The sequence below is a fragment of the Zosterops lateralis genome, assembly GCF_965231275.1.
Source record: "Zosterops lateralis genome assembly, chromosome: Z".
Taxonomy (NCBI): Eukaryota; Metazoa; Chordata; class Aves; order Passeriformes; family Zosteropidae; genus Zosterops; species Zosterops lateralis.
This window is the reverse complement of record NC_139800.1, coordinates 52,123,189-52,143,443: the sequence shown is the minus strand read 5'-3', so window position 1 is coordinate 52,143,443 and position 20,255 is coordinate 52,123,189. Positions and strand designations below refer to the sequence as shown.

Here is a 20,255-nt window from a genome sequence, read left to right as displayed (position 1 = left end):
TGCATGTGAATGTAGAGAACTGTCAAATCAGGCACACATCCCCATCCCTCCCAGGCGGCAAAATGCAAAGTAGAGACTTCTAAAACCACTTGCCCTTTAGAAAACAAGGCCATATCCACCAAACAAAAGTTCGTCTCTCTTTCTTGACACAATCAGCTCAGCAGATGCAAAGTCATGCCTTTGAAGAAAGCAGAAAAAAGTCTGTTTCTTCCTTTGCTACATATATAAGTTTAAGCACAACTTGCCACAAGTTGAAAATTAAAAAACGTAAACAGAAGTCAGATTTTTGCTAAGTTCCCATGATGTTCCTTTGAAAATAATAAAGTTAAATTTTGAAGTGCAAGTTAAGAAAGTAGAGGGAACAGACTCTCATTCCACAGTGTAAAAATGGTACTTTATTTCTATTAAAAGCATTGAATGAGGCTTTCAAACAGAATAAAGAACTAACACATAATTAAAAGCCAGAAGAGGACACCTATTTTTATATTCCATATTTACAAATCTGTAATCATTTTAAGGACTCCTCTCATGCCTGCATGGATGAGTTGAATTACTCTAGTATGAAACTGATTAGGCCAACATCTGAGAACCTAGACAAATATTGTATCTTAACAGCCATCCAAGAACTAGATGTCCAGCTTAAATTGGCCAACTAGGTTTTCTTCCTAGGCCATTGAGTTTTTGCTGAAAGATCAGTGTCTTGGTTTTCCTCCATGGGCCAGATGAGTGTGGCCCAATGAATTACTACTCAATGCTCTGTTCTCAAATTTCTTCTGAGTGCCTTAAAAATGTGAATCAGGCATAAATCACCAATGCACTTATTACCTGCATGAGAGTACAGACATCTAAGGGTAAGGGCTGCAAGGTGTTTTGCTACACCAGACAACACTAATTCCAAAATACATCAAATTACTTCAGCTTAAACAGTTTAAGGTGTTTATATATGTAACCACTGCCTTAATTTGGGATATTTATCTGCATTTTTTTGTCCCTGAAAGTGCCCATCCTTTTGCCACATACAAAAGATGTTTGTGACAGGCAAAGATCATGGACTTCTGGCATAGACTCATTGTGGAGGTTTTTTCTTCTGAAGCAAAAGATTTTATCAAAAAAGTTACCTGAAGTAATGGATTTTTCATAAGGGGCATATAGCAGAGAGATGCCACAGGGAAGATGCATCCTCATAGCCAGTGAGGTTCTCTTGAGCATCTCATCTGTTTGCTGCTCTTCATCTTTCCATGGCTCCCAAACTGTGCAAAGCTAATATAATTAACCTTAAACGACAGCTTTTATTAAACAGAATGAACAGAAAGAGAACAACATAGAATTAACCTGTGCATGGAGTGAGAGTAGAGATATCTTTACCATTCATGTACCGTTCACAATGCCTTTTGATTTTCAGAAAACCATGTGGCATATGAGGCATAACCAGGAATGGTTATGACCTTCTTGACTTGTTTCTGGTGCCTCACTGAAAGACTTACGCATCAGTCACATACTTTATATCCTCCTACTGACTTTGAAAAGAGCAACTTGAAATGAAGCTGTTAAAATGCCTTAAAATTATCAGGTAAGCTTCAGTGAGAAAGTTCCCAATTATGTACAGTGAGAACAAGGTAACAAAGAAGGTATTTTTTACCACTATAATAAAGCCCAATATAATCCAGCATGCTTCAACTATCTAAGGAAGTGTATATTATCAGATATATTCCATTTCTTGGACAGATTCTCAATGGACAGTGCAAAAATCAACACCCTTGCTTTTTTTTTCCCCTTTCATCAGGAGGGTCTTCTGAGGCTACAATAGGACTGTAAGTTAAACAGAAAGGCATATTTTTAGCTTTTAAGTCTCATCTCATACCTCTCTTTCCCAACACTGACTCAGGATCCCTCCACTCGCAAATCTTCCAGTGCACACAAGAAGTTCTTTGTTGGCTTTTTCTGTGTCAGGACAGAGCTAACATAAGAAGGAAATGTCAGGAATGCTTATCTGGGAGTGAACTTCATTTCCCACTAACCATTCATAAGGGAAAGCTAGCATGTGAAGTATGTATCTAAATAAAATGTGTGAGGACACAGGAGTGATGGAATAGGGAAACTTCATGTGAGATAAGGTTTTCTGCTCTGTTTTTTCACCCAGACAAGATCAATACTGTAATAAACTTCGATTTTGTTTGTCCTGAACACTGGGCAGCATCCCCTAACATCCTCATGAATTAAAGAATTAATAAAATAGTATTTAAGCAGCAGGTAGAACCACACCTCTGCCTTGAGAAGAGATGCTTTCTAATGGCTTATCCTTGCTTCCTGAGCTGATGTTATAGGCTGCATTGTCTGCCAGGCCAAGCAACTTGATTTTGAGCAATGAGATCCAGTCACACAGTGAGAAGATTAACTCACATCTGTTATAACACCTTTTGAGGCAACTCATTAAATCAGTCTGGCTGTGAAGTCCAGCACACCTGATGGCATTAATCTAATATCTCATCCTGGACCTGAGGTTATCAGTGGACAGCTGTAATTACAATTGATTGAAAAGGCATTTTCACAGAGGAGTTTCAGTTTCCTGGAATTCAGGCATTTCTGAATATTTTTCCTGTGTTGTCCAGTCTAGTCATTCCAATCTTATTATGTTCTGGCAGGCATATGCAGCTTTTTAGTAACTTGAAATCAAGGTATGAAATTGGTAAAATTCTGATTATAGGCAAGATAAAAAGTTAAGCTCTAAAGACAAACTCACATGGTCTTTTAATGGCACTGTATATATCTTCTACAACTTCCTGTATCCTCCCTGTATGCTGGGGAACGGGGTGAGAAGCTCTTGCTTGGTTCACTGTACTCGTCGCTGTTTCTTGACATCTTCTTTTTCTCTTCCTTGATGGACTCCTCAGAGTCAGAGGACAGCTCAACCACTTCTGGTGTCCTCTCAGCCAACGGCTTCACGTACTCAACAATGACACAATTGTCTGAGGAAGAGCCACTGTCATTTGAGTCAGCATTAGCCTGTAGCTCAGTTTGCAGTTTAGTTCTTCGACTCCCTGAAGCAGAGTCCTCATCAGAACTTTCGGATGACTCCAGAGGAGTAGCTATGGTTGCACGAACCTCTTCTGAAATGGAATAGGAAGGCCCTGGAGTTTCATCATTCCAGGGAGCTTGACCAAGACCAGGTACAGACAAACTGTTATCTGGCCCTTGTGGGTACGCCACATCTGGAGATATCGTAATAATTGATGAGTCTGAGTGGCTTCCTTCCTCATACGACGGTGCAGGACAGTCATAATTGGCATGTTGATCATATGCTTCCAAGTTAAAAGGACAATGAGCAAAACTGATGAATTCATGCAGGAAGTGCTCTGTCCGATTCAGCAGAAACGGCTTTAAATCATTAGCAAAGGCCTGACTTTCCAGATCGTATCTCGTTACGTTACTCATGATTATGTGCTGCACAATATTGATCAAGGATCTGTGGGCACCAAACAGGATGGTAAGTTCTCGCTTCAGCCAAGGAACCAGCCGGTGCAGGCAAGCGGGGTTGCGACGGAAGAACTCTGCCGAAATCTCCCGGTACCGGCCGCCGTCCTGAATGCTGCGGATGCGCACGCCGGTGCGGTACAGAGCCCTGCGGAAGCTGATCATGTCCTCCTCCTGGATCTGTCGCAGGGATCTGCCCTCTGCGCTAGCCTTCCTCCTTGAGGCCAGCCTCCTGATCATCTGCTGAATCTCTCTGTGTCTGTGTCGCCTCGGTTCACTTGACAACCCTTCAAACAACATCCCGTTATTGGGAGGGGAACTGCGCGTGCGGCGTTCCCTCGTTAAGGTAGTGCGATAACGAAACCTCCGGCCATCGGGGCTGGCAAAGGAGCTGGTTTCTAAAGGGCTGAGTATGTACTCCTAAAGTCATCCTCAGCACGAATCGTATGGAAAATGGAAAAAAAGGGCTGCTTGCAGAGCGGGCATTCTGCTTTGTTTTTTGACCACTCTTGGACACAGCGGAAGCAGAACCTATGCAAGCAGCGATCCAGATACGCAACATTGTCAAATCTATCCAGGCAGATGGGGCACTTGGAGTCAGGAGATGCATCTGTTGGCAGCTTACTGGTGCTGGCTTTTGGAGAAAAATTGCTATCTTCTGCAATCTCTCAGCTAACAGAAAGCACCCAGTACCTCCCACATTTTAGGATTACCATTTGGCTAGTCAGGTCATCCCTGCTGCAAAGCACCTTGGAGCATGAGTCACATCCTGACCTGTGAAGGATGGGCTGAGTTTACTCACTGCAATAAGGAGATTTTCCAAGCAGATGCTCTGTGTGCCTCTCTTTTCTCTGTTCGTGGCTCTTAGCCAAAGGGTGACCACAGGGTGACCACTTTCAGTAAAGATTAGATGGTCTTCCTTTTTTTTCTTTCTTAACTTTTGTTCCCTGTCGCCTCAAGGACTGGTCCTAAGCAACCATCTCATCTTGATGTGAGCTGCAGGCAGCTGTCAGATGGCAGCATTGCTCACTAATAGGTGAATGGGAATTGAGTCAGAAACTCAGAAAGCAAAGGTTTAGCTTCCACAACCTCTTCTTTAAGCCACCCAGTTCTCACAATCTAGTGAGCCATTTTACTTTATAAAATAATCATGTTCTAAGAGAAAAAAAAAATGTTTTAAAAAAATTAATTATTATTGTCTAAGAGAAAACACAGACTCAATTTCCTGGAGATGAAAGGTTAGATACAATCTAAACCAGCATCATAATCAAAAAGACCAAGTATGGACACCATGCATTCACTTACCAAATGGACGGAATATTTTTGAAATGGCATGCTCCTCTTGAGGAGTTCTCTGGGTAACAACTGGAAGGAAACATAGAAAGAAATCCAGCATGATCTTCAGACTTTTATTTCTGAACACAGAATAATATTTAATATTCCCTTGCACAGGCTCTCCTACACAAAGCCTTCAAGCTCTGAAATGCACTGTCTTCTACCAGTGAGCTATACATCTTCCCATCATTCTCCATGCTCCTGCAGGGATCCACTGGCCAAACAATGCCCACGTTAGCAACTGGATGCCTTAAGCATATTCAATGCCTGCCCTTTGGTTGGCTGATGGCAAAGAAGCAAGTTAAACTGGAAAAGTCAAGTGGAAATCACTGAACAAAGTGAGCCATATTGCAGACACAAAGTAAAGTGAGTTCTCGAGCTATGAGAAAACTGAGTCAAAAAGGGTTTGAAACAGAAGCTCTTAAGCAAAGGGAGAAACCAAAGTTGTTATTTTAAAGACTGTCCATGTGGCAATATTGCTCTGTGGCCAGGATCTGTTTTGCTTTTAGCTCTGCTCAAGACTGAAGGCAGTTTTGAATTGTAAGACAGCAGAGATTGTATAAAGCAGATTCAAGCTGCATTGGGAGCAGCAGCCACGTACAAAAGCAGGAAGGTGAGCAGGAAAAAGCAAAAATAACAATCCTGATAAAGGGAAGAAATTATATCACCTGCTTTCACAGATAGGCAAGGACAGCATTGGAAACCTTCCACCCTCACTAATAGGTAAAACCACATATACAGAACTTTTAACCTTCCAAGGATTTCATGCATATTGTCCTCTTAGATCACAATGTCTAAGCTTCCAGCCTGTCCACATAATGACTAAACCTAATGCCACAAAATAAGAGCAATAAAACCAGCAGTGACTCCATCTTCCTCAAAGAAGGATGTTAGCAGGACAGTACTTACAAGAATTCCTGTAATACCATTTGGTAGGCATTTCAGATCTTACAAAGGTGTTGCTTTGTGATCCTGGGCAGCTTCTGGTCCTTCATTGCAATGTATTCAGAGAACACAGCACTGAGTGTAGAAACAGGGAACCTTGGAAAAAGAGATGCATTGCAGATGTGAACACTACTAAGACAACGCATGCCTTCCCTTTGTGGAATGAAGTCAGAAAAAGCATTCCAGCCCAGGACTGCAGGAACTGCTGTAAGGCAATAGCAGAATCCTGCACTGAAAAATTTGTCTGGAATTTTGTACAGAAATAAAAAGGGCACAGTGGTTTTATTTATTTATTTTTTAGTAACTGGCCTTAGCCAGTTACTCCTAACTATCTGTCCTTACGTCTCGGAAAAAAAACAGCTAACACTTGGGAACAGGGACTGAAGTGACATCCTACTGTATGAGCAGCTTCTTATAAAGAGGATGAGCCAGGTCGAGTGGAGACCATAAGGGAGAGAATAACAAAGGTAATTAATATCCTGTCTTGCTTCTGTGACAGCTGAGCCCTGTGCACAGGAAGGCTTCTGGGGCTCCCTCCTCTGCTCCTTGTATGCAGTAGAAATGCTGCTTTTGTTGTATGCCACATAATTATGTTGCAGCTGGAGAAAGAAAAAAAAAAATAAACTCTTTTTGTACTTGCCTATAAATGGCCAGGTCATGAAAGAAATAAATTGCAACAAATTATGAGGTCCTGCAACTCAAACTGCACCTCTCTGCAAGAACAGAGTATTCCTAGGTAAGCAGCCAGATGTTCATTTAATTAATTTTCCTTTTTTAAAAAATTAAATATACTTTAGGCATCTAAACAGCCAATATGAAACAGCCTGGGTTTGGGACCCAGCATGCTCTGTAACCATGGCAAGTTCTCAGAGTCAGGCTGATGCTGCAAGGCATGAACCATATATTAAGTTATATAAGCAACTTTCACTAGAGAACATAAAATGTCGAAATCTGGTACTAAGCCTTACGTTCCTCTGTTTCAGAGTTTAAAAGTTAAAACTGCTGCAAAACTCCCAAAGGTTTTCAGTCAAAAATGTACAATCTACATGCTTTGAGCTTTAGATATTTGAAGAGTCTTTTAAGATGAAACTTGGTGATGTGAGAAGGTTTAAAGGTGTGACATTTATTTAATTTATTTAATTTTAGCATTGCTGGAGTTTGGAATGTTAGGTGTCCAGCTGGATTCCACAGTTTTAAAACTTTTTTTTAATCCTGATAAAATTACTTATCGTAATATTCACAAAAAGGCAGTTTACAGACATAATCACATGTGCTTTCCTTTACCATGGATATGCAATTAAACTGCCTGCCAGCATAACAGTTACTAAATGCTGAGGTTTGCAACCAGCTGTCAATGCAAAAATCTATGCCCCCTCCATCCAAATTTACATGGTATACTACTGCATAAAGACATAACATAATCATTGAGCAGAAAGCAACCATGTGAAATAAATGCAGTGTATATTTGCTTATCCAGCCACTAAATAAGAAAAATGCAACCTATATTGAGACAAAAAAATGGAGAGTCCTTATTTTTAATATGATGCAAACTATTATCATACTCCTGCTTAAAAAGCCATGAGAACAAGTTGAAGTTAGAGTGTGGTGGAAGGAGAGCAGAAGCACACTCATGCTGTGCCACATCATATTTGTTGTGTTTTAAAGGCAAGTTAGGTCATTTCTTGCAGCACTTGTGAAAGCAGGAGAAAAAATAGATGAGGGTGGGGCAAGAAGAGAATGTGAATTATGGAAACAGAGCAAACCCCTACTCTCCAAGTTTCAAAGGCATCCTCATTTGCATATGCATATCTGAAAATTGAAAATGTAAGTTTACTTCTACCCTTTTAGTCCAAGCCATCTCTGAAGCATCAGCAGAATAAAACCTGTGCAGGGATACAGCAGCCAAGATCAGTACATAGCAGCAAGTCAGCCCCTCAGCTTGGTCTGAGGTGTCTGTACTTCAGAGATCATAAAAATAGAAAGTGGCAGATTTGTAAGAAAGCACCAGCATTCTGTAGTGCTGCAGGTTAATGATATTCTGTTAAAGCCATATGGATCTGTGTCATGCAGACACTAAGGAGGAAGGAGAAGGGGACAGGGTGATGAAGAAAACTGAGACAAGAGAGTGGGAAAGCTCAAGAAGAGAAGGAGGGTAGCTGCAGCTCCACTGTTCTCTGTGGCTATTGCACAGAGTCAGGAGGTCATCCTGAAACCAGCAATTTAATATGCCCACTTCCAAGGCCCAGGCAGAAACACTGGTTCCACTGTCTGCTCCCCACAGGCATTCCCCTATCTGGCACAAGGTAAAAAAGAGCAAGTATGTCTCTGGCTGAGCATCCCATAATGCAAAATTAATCCCTCAGATATTCCTTTGGGCACTAGCCACGTTTTGTGCCTGATGCCAGACCCTGGGTAACGCAGCATCAGCTCCTTAAGGTCCTTCTCCTTGGCAGAGAAAGACCCCACCTTTGCTGCCTGTGCTGGGGTGGGAGCTGTCTGAGGAGGGGGCTAGCAGGCACAGCATTGCAGCCCACCTTGAACTAGAGGTGTGTCCATACAGAGGCACCAGGATTGGAGAGCACTTCAGATTGGGTGAAGCACCCCTCTAAAAAGACTTCAAGTTATCTGCAAAAATTTGTCATCATTTATGCTGGCATCTAAGAATGAGAAGGGTCTGTGTGCTGCTTTTGGCATTTACTTTCTTCACAGTGGCAGGCGTGGGGCTGGGTTTTGGATTTGTGATAAACACAGGGTTGATAGCAGAGGAGTGTTTTTGTTACTGCTGAGGAGTGCTTGCACAGAGCCAAGGCCTTTGCTGCTCCTCCACTGAAGAGGCTAAGGGAAAGAGGCTGCACAAGGAATTGTGAGGGGATACAGCTGACCCCAGATGGCACAAGGGATATCTCAATCCCATACCCATGCTTAGCACATAAATCTGGAGGAAGGAGGAAGGAGAGGAAGTGCAGAGTCATGACATTTGTCTTCCCAAGCCATCCTTCCATCCATGATGGGGCTCTGCTCTCCGGAGATGGGTGAACAGCTGCCTGCCTATGGGAAGCAATGAATAATTCCTTGATTTCCTTTGCTCCCATGTGTGACTTTTACTTTCCCTACTGAACTGTCTTTATCTCAATCCATGTGTCCCATCCCACTGTAAAAAGAGGAGTTGGATAGGATTCTTATTGATAGATTTCTCGGACAAAAATAAAGCACAAATGCAGCAATATTATATCTCAGAACTGTTTTTCGATAAAGAAGGGCCAGTGCTCCTCCCGAAATGGGACAGAAAAGAGAGCAGACAGGGCAAAAGAGAGACAGAGGAAGAAGCAGAGGAGAGGGACAGATGGTTCCCGCTTGCAGGCCCAGTTATCGCCAGCCGGGCAGCAGGAGCCGGGCTAAGCCTGCGCGGCTCTCGGCAACAGCCGGGTGCGGTTTCCCAGCGGCGGCAGCAGCCTGTCCGTGGTGTCGACGAGCGGTGGCTGCGGGCCGGGGCTGCGGCACCACGGGACACGTGGGACGGTGGCGGCTGCGGGCCAGGTGTGGCAGTGCCCACTCCGTGCAGGGAAACACCAGAGTGCTGATAGTACAGAGTTAAAATGATTTTAAATTGGAAGAATTGGAAATGGGTAACTGGGAGGTGGTGGAGGTCGTTATTAAAAAGGCAAGGCCTGGAACAGTCGGGGCAGCAAGAACAGAATTTTAGCTTCCACTGTCTTAACCAAATCAAGTATAACTTTGCCTATGTAATAAATCAAGGGTAAAGGAGGGATGAGTGTGATTCTTAGTTTAACACGTAGGCCCTGGAAATAAATTTAGGTATTCTTTACTAGGTCGGGTGGAACTGTACCTATATAATCATCATGTGATAAATGACATGACTGTCAATTGTAACATTTGTTTGGTAACTGAATATGATTATTATCTTAAACAAGAATCATGAGAATTGATATTTGCAAAATTCATGCTTGGATAAGATCAATGTAATACGATAGAACAATGTAAGTTTAATAATTAACATATGTAGTTATGTAACAAGAGGGTATAAAACCGTGTCCATTCCGAACCCATGCTGGAGTCTGATTTGGGTCCTGAACCCCTGATTCCCAGAGCTCTTCAATAAAACATAGCATATAATCATTCTGTGATTATGTGTTTTTCTACGCTAACCGGGCTGGATGTGGTGGCACCAGCTGCCCCGGGAAGCGGCGGAGCATGGTGGGACAGTCGGACAGGGAAGCGGGAGCGCAGGGAGGGAAAGGCGATGGCAGGGAGGAGGGCCAAGCTGACCTTCCGGGTGAGCCCCTGATCCCTGCAAGAAACCCAAAGCAAAATGGCATTGGTTGTGTCGCAGCTAATTGCTTCTCTATGTTAAGGCTCCTCTCCCAGCTTGATTTCCTGGGCTTCATTTCCTGGAGAACCGGGCATCTGCCCCGCCAGCAAGTGGGAGTCACTCGCAGCCCGACCGTGGAAACTTTCGCTGTCCTGATTGGCTGCCAGGAAAAGCCTCCCTGGGATAGGGCTCCCAACAGATATACACTCCCTATTAGGATACTTAGGTATAACGTATGTTGAGGCATGAATAAAAATCAAATTGGTCCCTTTTGGATATAGAAGGTACCACATAGTGATACTTAAATACTGAATAATGAATAGCACCCCTGCAAGGATTTTAGTTTGATGTTTGTTTGTAGCTAAAACTGAATTAATTGTCTTTACATCCTGAACATGGAAAGTTCAGCACATTCTTTTGTATGTGAGTAGTCACCTTGAAATCACTGGGAACAACTGTCACAGTTGTGGGAAGCTTGATGTCTGACATAGATATGATGCCTACTGCAGATGTTTACACAGGGCATGATTTTTAAAATTGTGTGCTTTTATTTATTTTGATGTGATTATTTGCCCCAAGTCAGGTGAGAAATTTGTATGGAATTTGGATTTAATTTTCTAAAAAAAGGAAAAGGGGAAGGAATTGAGAAGGATAGTGTGCTACAAATTTCTCCTTGGAATAGACACTTCTACCTGCTGCAAAATGGATTGTTCACCCACAGTTACATCTGGAAAATGACAGCGGAAAACACAGAGTATATTTTCCTGTGTTTGAGAGCCTTTGTAGCAACGTGGAGTGACAGCAGGATGACTGCAACTGATGAAAAAAGATATGATTATCAAGCTGCATAACCAACAAATTATTTCACTTGTTTGGGTTTAGTTTTTTTTCCCTTTTGGGCTCTAATGCTGGCACTCAGCTTTTGGTTCACAATAAAACCCACTATATGATCTTAATTACAGCTCATTTTAATAATTTTGACTACTTTGCTACTTGAATCAGCACAAGGATAAAGTCCAAATATCATTTATATAATTTGCAATGAAGAACTATGAAACCACTCTACCAAAAAGTAGTTTGTTGAGTAAAAATATGTTGTCTTAATGACTGTAATCAGTAACACATGTAGTGTGAATAAAGTAAATGCCATCTTTATCTGCTGGCCATGTTATGCTCTTAGCTGCTGCAATTATTTCAAAATGAGTGGAGGAAAATGCATTTTCCTCTTCCTTTAAGTGTGATGTTTTCCACATACAGTCTGTTTTTCCATCTCACCAAGTCCAGAAATCACTTTTAGAGCAATCATGAATAGCCATACATCTGTACCAGTTAAAAGATTATTATGACATTATTACTATTAGAAATTACTGCAGCAACAACTTGCCAAATGAACCATTAAAAGCAAGTTAGACTCACTGAACCACAGTAAAAACGATTAATGGCGGCTTGGGGTGACATATGGTTTTTGAAGGTCTTTATCTTTTTAACCATTTGTCTCTTCCAGTGCTTGTGGCAAAGCCCTCCACCTCTCTTTCATTCGAATGTTAAGAGACATTTCAAAAACTATAACTTTCTCTTTGTGACAAGCTCATTTAGTGGTATGTCACTGTTCAACTGGACCTCTATTAACATGCAGAAATTCGAATTAAAGGCAGAGAACACCTTACTGTTAAGGAAAATGGTGTGCTGCTTTGGGAACTTCACTTGAGCCTTTTTGGCTGTTGCTTTACCCTGTGCTCTGAGCACCCCTTTTGTGGTTGTTGTTTTTGAGGCTGAAGTTTCAGAGATGCGAAACCATTTTTTCTTCAGATGACAAAAAAGGGAGGTGAAAACCCGATTCCTGTAAAGGGAGTTCCCACAGTCAGAGCAGAGCCCGCTGTGGAATCCCTGAGCAGCAGCTTGTCTGTGCCTTAGAGCATGTGGCAACACTGCCGTCTAGCTTCCAAAAGGCTTTGCGCACTCTTGCTTCTTGGTTGCTTGAGTTCGTGTGTTAGCACAGCTTGGTCGAGCCTCCGTCGCCGAGTCAAGGTCCTGAAGGATTGACTTCTGTTTGGAAACACAGAATCGTTTGAAGTAGTCACAGCACGAGATGAAGGATGGAAGACGGTAGCAACAAATGGTAGAGGAGATCTGAGGTGGCAATGCATCAAGAAAACTCACTGTCTGTGTGTGCAGATAGGAAATGAAACCCATCTGTCCAACTCTTGCAAGATATTTGGCAGCACAACAAGGCAGAAAAACCGGTTCCATGTTTGCTCAGTATTTTTAATGACAAAGCATTTGCAATGTCATTGAATACAGTCTCCTGACATATCACCGTCAATACGTCCTTTAGGCTCAGTGTTGAATCCTGCTTTCCTGCTTGTCTCTCCCTTATCCTTCTCTGTCTCATACCACAAATGCATCTGTTTTATTCTTTTCCCACAGAAGCTGTAGCTTTTGCTTCTTGGTTTGTGGTGACCTTAAAGGTACTTGTCAGAAGTAGTCTGAAGTACTTTGTTTAGGTTTTATATGCATCTTTTGTCTGATCATCTTGGGATTTTAAAAGTTTGTATGGTTTCCATTTACAATGAACTTGTATTTGTTTACCAAAATCTGTGTTTGTATAGCCTTTAGGTTACAGATGGTATTATATAAATAATAAAGAGGATAATGAAAGCATATAATTATTTTTAAGGAGGCAGAAGGCTCTATTTTGGACTCTAGTTTGAAATTGCACAATTCCTCCATTTTCAAACAACATGTAATGCAGGAATGAAGCAATTGTGTTCAAGCTTTCTGGGTGGTGTAACTTATAAGAAATTGATTATCATCATATATTAAAGTGATTGAAAGCTGTATTTAGCCCAGAGTGTCCTGACTAATGATTTTGTTTCTTCTTTTTGCTCATTTTCAACAGCTTTCATTAAATAATTCAGCTACCACATTAATCAGAGAATCATCAGGGCTGAAAAAGACTTTTAAGATCATCAAATGCAACTTTTGGTCAATTACCACCCTAGCATTTAGACCATTATTTAATTGCTACATCCAGTCATTTCTTGAACACTTCAAGGGATGGTGACTTCACCACTTCCCTGGGTAGCTTGTTCCAATGTCTGACCATCCTTTCAGTGAAGGAATCCGTTCTGATGTCCAACATGGTCATCCCCAGCACAACTTGAGACAATGTCGTTTCCTCCTGTCAGTAGCAGCCTTGGAAAACAGGTTGATCCCCACTTTCAGGTAGTTGTAGAGGGTAATAAGGTTACCCCTGAGCCTTCTTTTCTGCAGGCTAAACAACTCCAGTTCCCTCACCCTCTCCTACAGAATTTACTCTATACACCCTCCACCAGCTCTGTTGCTCTTCTCTGGACACACTTCAGCACTTCAGTGTATATCTTGTAGTGAGGGGCCCAGAACTGGACACAGGACTTGAAGTGTGAATTCACCAAGTACAGTAGCATGGTCACTACCCCAGTCCTCCCGACCCCACTATTGCTGGTACAGGCCAGGATGCCACTGGCCTTCTAGGCCACCATGGACACATGGCTGGCTCATGTTCAGGCACTGTTGACCAGCACTCCCAGGTCCTTCTCCTCTGGGCTGATTTCTAGCCCCTCCTTCCCCAACCTGCAGCTCTGCATGGGGTTGTTGTGACCCAAGTGCAGGACCTGGCACTTGGCCTTGTTGAACCTCCCACAACTGGCCTTGGCCATGGATCCAGGCTGTTCAGAGCTTTCCTGCCCTCCAGTGGAAGCATGGTGTCATTTGCAAAGTGACTCGATCCCCTTATCCAGATCATCAGTGAAGATGTTAAATAGAGCTGGCCCCAGCACAGACCCCTGGGGGACACCACTGGTGACTGATTGCCAGCTGGATGCAGCACCATTCACCACCACTCTATGGTGAGAGCCATCCAGCCAGTTCCTAACCCAGCAAAGAGTGCTCCCGTCCAAGCCCCAGGCTGCCAGCTTATCCAGGGGTGTGCTGTGGGACACAGTGTCAAAGGCCTTGCTGAAGACCAGGCAGACAACATCCACAGCCTTCCCCTCATGGTCTAGGTGGGTCACCTTGTCAAAGAAGGAGATTAGGCTGATCAAGTAAGGCTTGCCTTTCCTACACCCGTGCTGGCTGGGCCTGATCCCCTGCTTGTCCTGTACCCGCCATGGGAACACACTCAAGAAAATCTGTTCCATAACTTTAATTGGCACTAGGTTTAGCTATCCTTACATATTCTCATCAACCTTATAATTAACATGTATCCATGGGTACTGCTTTGTGTTAATGAGATAAGGTTGTATTTGAAGGAGAATCTTTTGTGTCCATTAAAGTGGCTGTCAGTATGGCTGCATAGCCGGGTGAATCAACTAATCATTTCATTAAATGAAAGTCCTCTTAGCTATGCTAATCAAAAGCATGCTGATCAGTCTTTCCAAACAAACCCCCTGAAACCTAAACAAACCACTTCAAGACTAATAAACCAGTCTTGCTCTGATATATAAGCTATGCTTTATTAAAAAGGATTAAAAAGAAAAAACAAAAAAGATCTGAGGGAGATTTCATCAGCATTATGCATATATTCCTTTAGCCATCTCTGGTGATGTCATCTGAATGGTAAATGCTGCCTAAACACAGTTATTTGCCGTATCATTTTGAATGTGACAGGAGACACAGGCTTCCTACTTTGAACTGCATCTTCTTGGGTGAGGAGAAGATGGTGGATGCTGAACACTGACACAAAGCTCTTCTTCTTAAATCCCAGAAGCAGGTTGAGGGGTTTCTATGGGCTTCTTGACTTCTATAAGCAAGCACATGATAAGAAGCTGAACAGAGAGTTTGAAAAAGGAGAGGTTGAATATATAACACTGCCAGTGAGCAGCTTCGTAGACAGCTTTTTCAGAGAGTGGTAGATCAGTGTATTAAAAAATGAGACAACTGGCTTTAAAACTTCTTAGGTGTGGTTTAAGCCCAGCAGGCAACAAGTACTATGCAGCTGCTTGCTCACTCCCCCTCCAGCAGGATCAGGGAGAAAATCAGAAGAGTAGAAGTAAAAAACTGTATGGGCTGATACAATAACAGCTTAATAGGTAAAGCAAAAGACACACATACAAGCAAAACAAGCAAAACAAAACAAAGAATTCCTTCACCACTTCCCAAAAGCAGGCAGGTGTTCAGCCATCTCCAAGAAAGCAGAGTTCTATCATGCATAACAGTGACTTCAGAAGACAAACATCCTCCCCTTGATTCCTTCTTCTTCACCCAGCATGATGCCACAGGGTATGGGATACCTCTTGAGTCTACTAAGGCCAATCCTGGCAGTGTCCTGTCTTTTCCTAATTCCTTGTGTACTCCCAGCCTCCTCCCTGGTGGTGTGGGTGAGGAGCAACAAAGGCCTTGGCTCTGTGGAAACCCTACTCAGCAGTAACAGAAAATGGTTTATATTATCATCACTCCTTTGAGTGTAAATCCAAAACCCAGCCCCATACTAGCCACTGTGAGGAAAACTACCCTAGCTAAACCCAGTACGTTCTCTACTCCTTACTTCATACAATTTACGTCATTCTGTAGTCCTACATGATTTAATAGAGTCTCATTGACACCCCCCATCCCCTCTCCATCCTTTGATATAATAAACAGATATCATTCCCTTAGTCTATGGACACCCCCTGCAAAAGCCCATCAAATGTCAATGTATGTCCATAGAATGTCAACTGAATTCATGAGCTGGGGCTGTCTGTTCTGCTGGTCACTGATAGAATAGGAGAAGAGAGGTGATGTGGGACTGTGGCCTAGAGCCAGTTCAAGTCAAGTCACTGCTGCATTTGCACTCATTATTGTAAGACTTGTCCTCCATTGGTTCATGTGGTTCCTATTACAGTAATTCCTGTAAGCGAAACTCAAATAATGTGTTACAACAATTTAAAGGCACATCCATTACTATTTCCACCCCTGGGCATTTTGTGCCAGATTATAGGATTTGATAGTGTAATGAACTCCTCACCTTGCTTCTAGTCTGGCTAGCAACAAGGAGTTCCTGCTATAGCAATTACAGGGTCCACCACAGACCTCCATGGGATGCAGAGGGACAGTCTGCCTGACCGTAGCTTCACTGTGGGCTGTAAGGGAATCTCTGCTTCATCACCTGGACCACGTTCCTGCCCCTCCTTCTTCAGGAAGAGGACTGAGGACTCATCCACATGTCACAGTCCTATGACTCAAGTTCATACTGGAATTCCAGCTTGTCCAGTACAGCAGCAGACATCTGCAATGCCGTGGACACCTGTCAGCCCAGGCCCATCATGGCTGTTATCAAAGCATTCCTAGGCACAGCAGAGTGAGGTGATAAGAAGCACAGCACTAGAGCAAACAGCCACCAACAAGCACTGGATTGCAATACACAGTCAGGCAAGTGACCCCTGTAGGCAAGCACTGGAGCCTGCTGATTAATAATTAAGCAGCCATAACAGCCGAAAGTTCCACCTAGCAAATTCCAATCTGGACTGTCATAATCTGAGTTTTCTGTGGTCCACATTGGGTCCAAAGAAGGACTGTTGTGGTTTAACCCCAGCCAGCAACCAAGCACCCCATAACTACTTGCTCACTCCTCTGTGGTGGGATGGGGAAGAGACTTGGAAGGGTAAAAGTGAAAAAAAAACCCAACAAATTGAGACAAAGTTTAATAGGGAAAGCAAAAGTCACACACAGAAGCAAAGGAAAGCAAGGAATTCATTCATTGCTTCCCATAGGCAGGCAGATATCTACCCACCTCCAGGACAGCAAGGCTCCATCACATGTAAAGATGACTTGGGGAGACAAATGCCATGACTGAACTTCCTCCCCTTCCTTCTTCCTCCAGATTTCTATGCTAAGCATGCCACCATATGGTATGGGATATCCCTTAGGTCATTTGGGGTCAGCTGTCTCAGCTGTGTCCTCTCACAATTCCTTGTACATCCTCTGTGTCCTCACTGGTGGCATGCGTCAGGAGCAGCAAAGGCCTTGGTTCAGCATAAAAAATGTTATCGGGCCTGTTTTCAGCACAAATTCAAATCACAGCCTGATAATGTGAAGAAAATTAGCTCTGCCCCAGCCAAAACCAGCACCTTTCCACTACACTAGAAAGAGGTATTTTCTAAATCTCTATGAGGCCTTTAATCCCATTTCAGTGTTGTGGGGGAGATAAAAGTGACTTCTTACTTCTGCCATCATGCTGACATAACTTCAGGTAAGCGTTAGGATGTGGAAGTGGAGATGTTTCTAGGATCCTTGACATTTACTCTAGCATTGAGCTATGACCAGCTCAGTACCAGAGAAAGGATACAGAAAATTGTCAAGACAGACTAGAGAAGTAAAAGCTCTTGAGTGAGGCTCTCAGTTCTTTTAATATACACAGAAACATTACATAGGTTTCTCAGTTAGGTAAGGGCCATGTCATAAAAAGAGGAAGTCTCTTTCTGCCTTCTTGTTGACACTGTGCAAAGTCCTCATCATCAGCAGGGACATTACTGAGTGTTTCATCTCTCTTGTGAGCCGTCTCTGCCTTTCACTACAGGGACAAGAGAAAACCTACAGGTCTTGGTGCTCCAGAGATTTTTGCAGAAGCATCCCTGAACTTGCACACCGAGCAGCAGCTAAGTTGAAGGGAGAGAAATTCCGCTGCTGTTGCTGCTGCTTCCCCGTAGTCCTACATGGCTCCAGCCTGCGGTGCAGGCAAGCCAGCTTGGAGGGGATGCCGAGGAGTATTTTGCCATCTCGTGGCAGCTCGGAAGTAAAACATCTCTACGTGATCACAAGCACTCGCTGCCCGGAAGAAACAAAGCCAAAAAAGAGAATTTTCCAGTGAGCTGGCTGCAAAGTGACACTTGGAAGGTTTGCAGCAGAGCAGGCCACAACCCTGAACTGACCAGTACTTGCCCATGTGCAGCCCCAGATGCATGCCAGTGGTAAAACCTGAAACAAAGGTTGAGAAGATAAAAATAAAGAGGGCCGAGCTTGGGGCAGGCCGGTGGTCAGAGACTATTTCTAACTCCTACTCTTGGTGTCATGCTGTTGTAGATTCCCCGTGAGCCAGGGAAAGGAGTGGATAACTACAATCTGGCAAAGGCTTCAACACCACAATGACGACAAGAGTGCACTGAAGCTGAGCTCTTATGGTGTGGATAGTGAAGAATGATCCAGCCAGTCAGCTTTGGCTCAGAGAAAGTCAGTGGAGAGGCAGAGAGCCTGTCAGCACAGAAATATTTGGAGGAGCACTGCTATAGGTCTATGACAATTTTCATGTATTTGCAATGTAATATAGCTAAGATGGAAGAGGCTGAACAAACTCAGGAATTGAACAATCTGAACCTTCCACTGACCTCCTTTCCCACAGGAGCTGTTGCTGCTGTGCCTGAGTGAGCATTGCCCATGGTGCCAGGCACACCAGAAGGAGGGCTGGGGCTTGTCCCTGGTCAGGGATTGCAGACACTGCATGTCAACAGCATGGGCACTGCCAGTGCTGTGGCTGCTGCTCAGGAAGACAAGACCTCCCCACAGTATTATTCCCACAAAGCTGCTAGCAGGGAAGATTCCTGCTGCTGACCAAGGGACTCCAGAGGACCTGACAGCAGAGGAAGGAGGGCCAGGCACCCCAAGAAAAGGTTGTTCCCCAGCTTCAAGAGGTATGTGGGATGAGGTATGTGCTAATCTGTATGGGCAGTGGCAGAGAAATCATGAGTTCTGCTCTTCATAGCTGTGTAGAAAACCAACACCTCAAAACAGATCCATTTTACGTCCAGAATTGCTTTTTTTCAGCTCAGAAATTAGAAATCTCTGAAGAGCCTGAAATGCCTTTTAAGAAAACATTTATATTACCATGACCCAGAGATGAACTGTCCAAGTGGGTCCCACCTTGCTTAAGAGCTGACACATGCACACAGCATTTAGCAAGAGTACAAAAATTTGGGATACAAATCCCTCCTATTATGCCAGCAATGGGAGTAGGTAAAGGTAAGGGCCCTCATGCCAGCAAAGGTGACAGTGAGGCTCCAGCCACTGGGGCAGGATGGGTATGTGTGCCCCCTTAGTGGGGAACTAAGGCAAGTAAAATGAGTGAGATTTGGCACCCACACACAAAGCAGGTCATAGCCCATATACCTGGTGCTGCCTGCTGTAGACACAAGAGAGGTTGCATCTGCCCTGAACATCAGAGAAAATTGTTGGGGGCAGGGATGTAACTCCTGAGCAAACTTCAAGGTGGGCTACCTGCTGAAAAGCAGGCCCGGGGTCCAGGCACGTCATGAAGGATTGACTGTGCTACCTGGGGAGATCCTCAGGAGTGGAGTGCCTGTTAGGAGTACCAGAGCACGTTTGCTCCCGAGCAGGAAGCAGGACCAGCTGGTGCGTGGGAATGAGTAAAATGGCTCAGGATATGGGAGCAGGCTTATCACATGGACAGAAGGGCTGTGCTGGAACTCTGGATCTGTGAATTTTGCAAACTTTAGTCCATATTGACTGTGGGCAAGAAAAAGGACAGGGCTGGCTGCGCTCCTGTTTTACACAAGTCCTGGTGGTAATATATGCACTTACTGTGGCAGGCTATGCCCCACCTGTGCCGGCCTGCACAGCTGGCCTTGCCCGTGTCCTTTGCACACTTGTGTCTTCTGCAGATATGTGATAGTAAAAACCAGTAAGGAGAGTTATTTTTCTCTTTCCTAATAACGGTTTATGCTTTATCTATCTCTTCTTTTCTGCGTGCTATTTATATTATACCTGCCCAACCACCCCCACAGCTTCTCCAGCCTTCCATGGATTCCTCCGCACCCTCGGAGACACCGCCGAACTCCCGCTGGCCGCGGGCTCTGCCACTGCCACGGGCAGCCCCTGGGGCAGGCAGCGGCTCTCCAGCTGCCGCAGGGCGGCCACCCGCGCCCGCAGAGAACGGAACGGCGGGCGCACCACCGCGGCAGCCACCTCCTGCACAACAAAGCGCGCTCCGCCTTGGCGGCTGCACCGCCGCGTCTCTCCTCGCTTTGTTTCCCCCAGGGGCGGCCGCCCCCAAGCTGCCCGCCGGGCGGTACCGCACCCCTGTCGCTTCCCCGCCCGCCCGGCAGGCCCTCGGCAGGCTGCAGGCCTGGCCGGAACCCGGCCGCCCGCCGCCGCCATCGCGGCCCGGCCCCTCCCCGGCCTCCGCCCCCCGGAACGGCGTCACCGC

The 20,255-nt window shown here is 44.3% G+C and overlaps 1 protein-coding gene across 1 annotated transcript; it reads right to left on the bottom strand.

Moving 5' to 3' along the window:
* Positions 1-2,748: 2,748 nt before the first annotated feature.
* LOC310922550 (E3 ubiquitin-protein ligase Topors-like) lies at positions 2,749-20,206 on the bottom strand (the record flags this gene model as incomplete). Its single annotated transcript, XM_083883179.1, is given in 3 exon segments — positions 2,749-3,891; positions 3,897-4,136; positions 19,865-20,206. Coding segments are annotated over 3 exon segments (1,725 nt in total).
* Between the last annotated feature and the right edge of the window lie 49 nt (positions 20,207-20,255).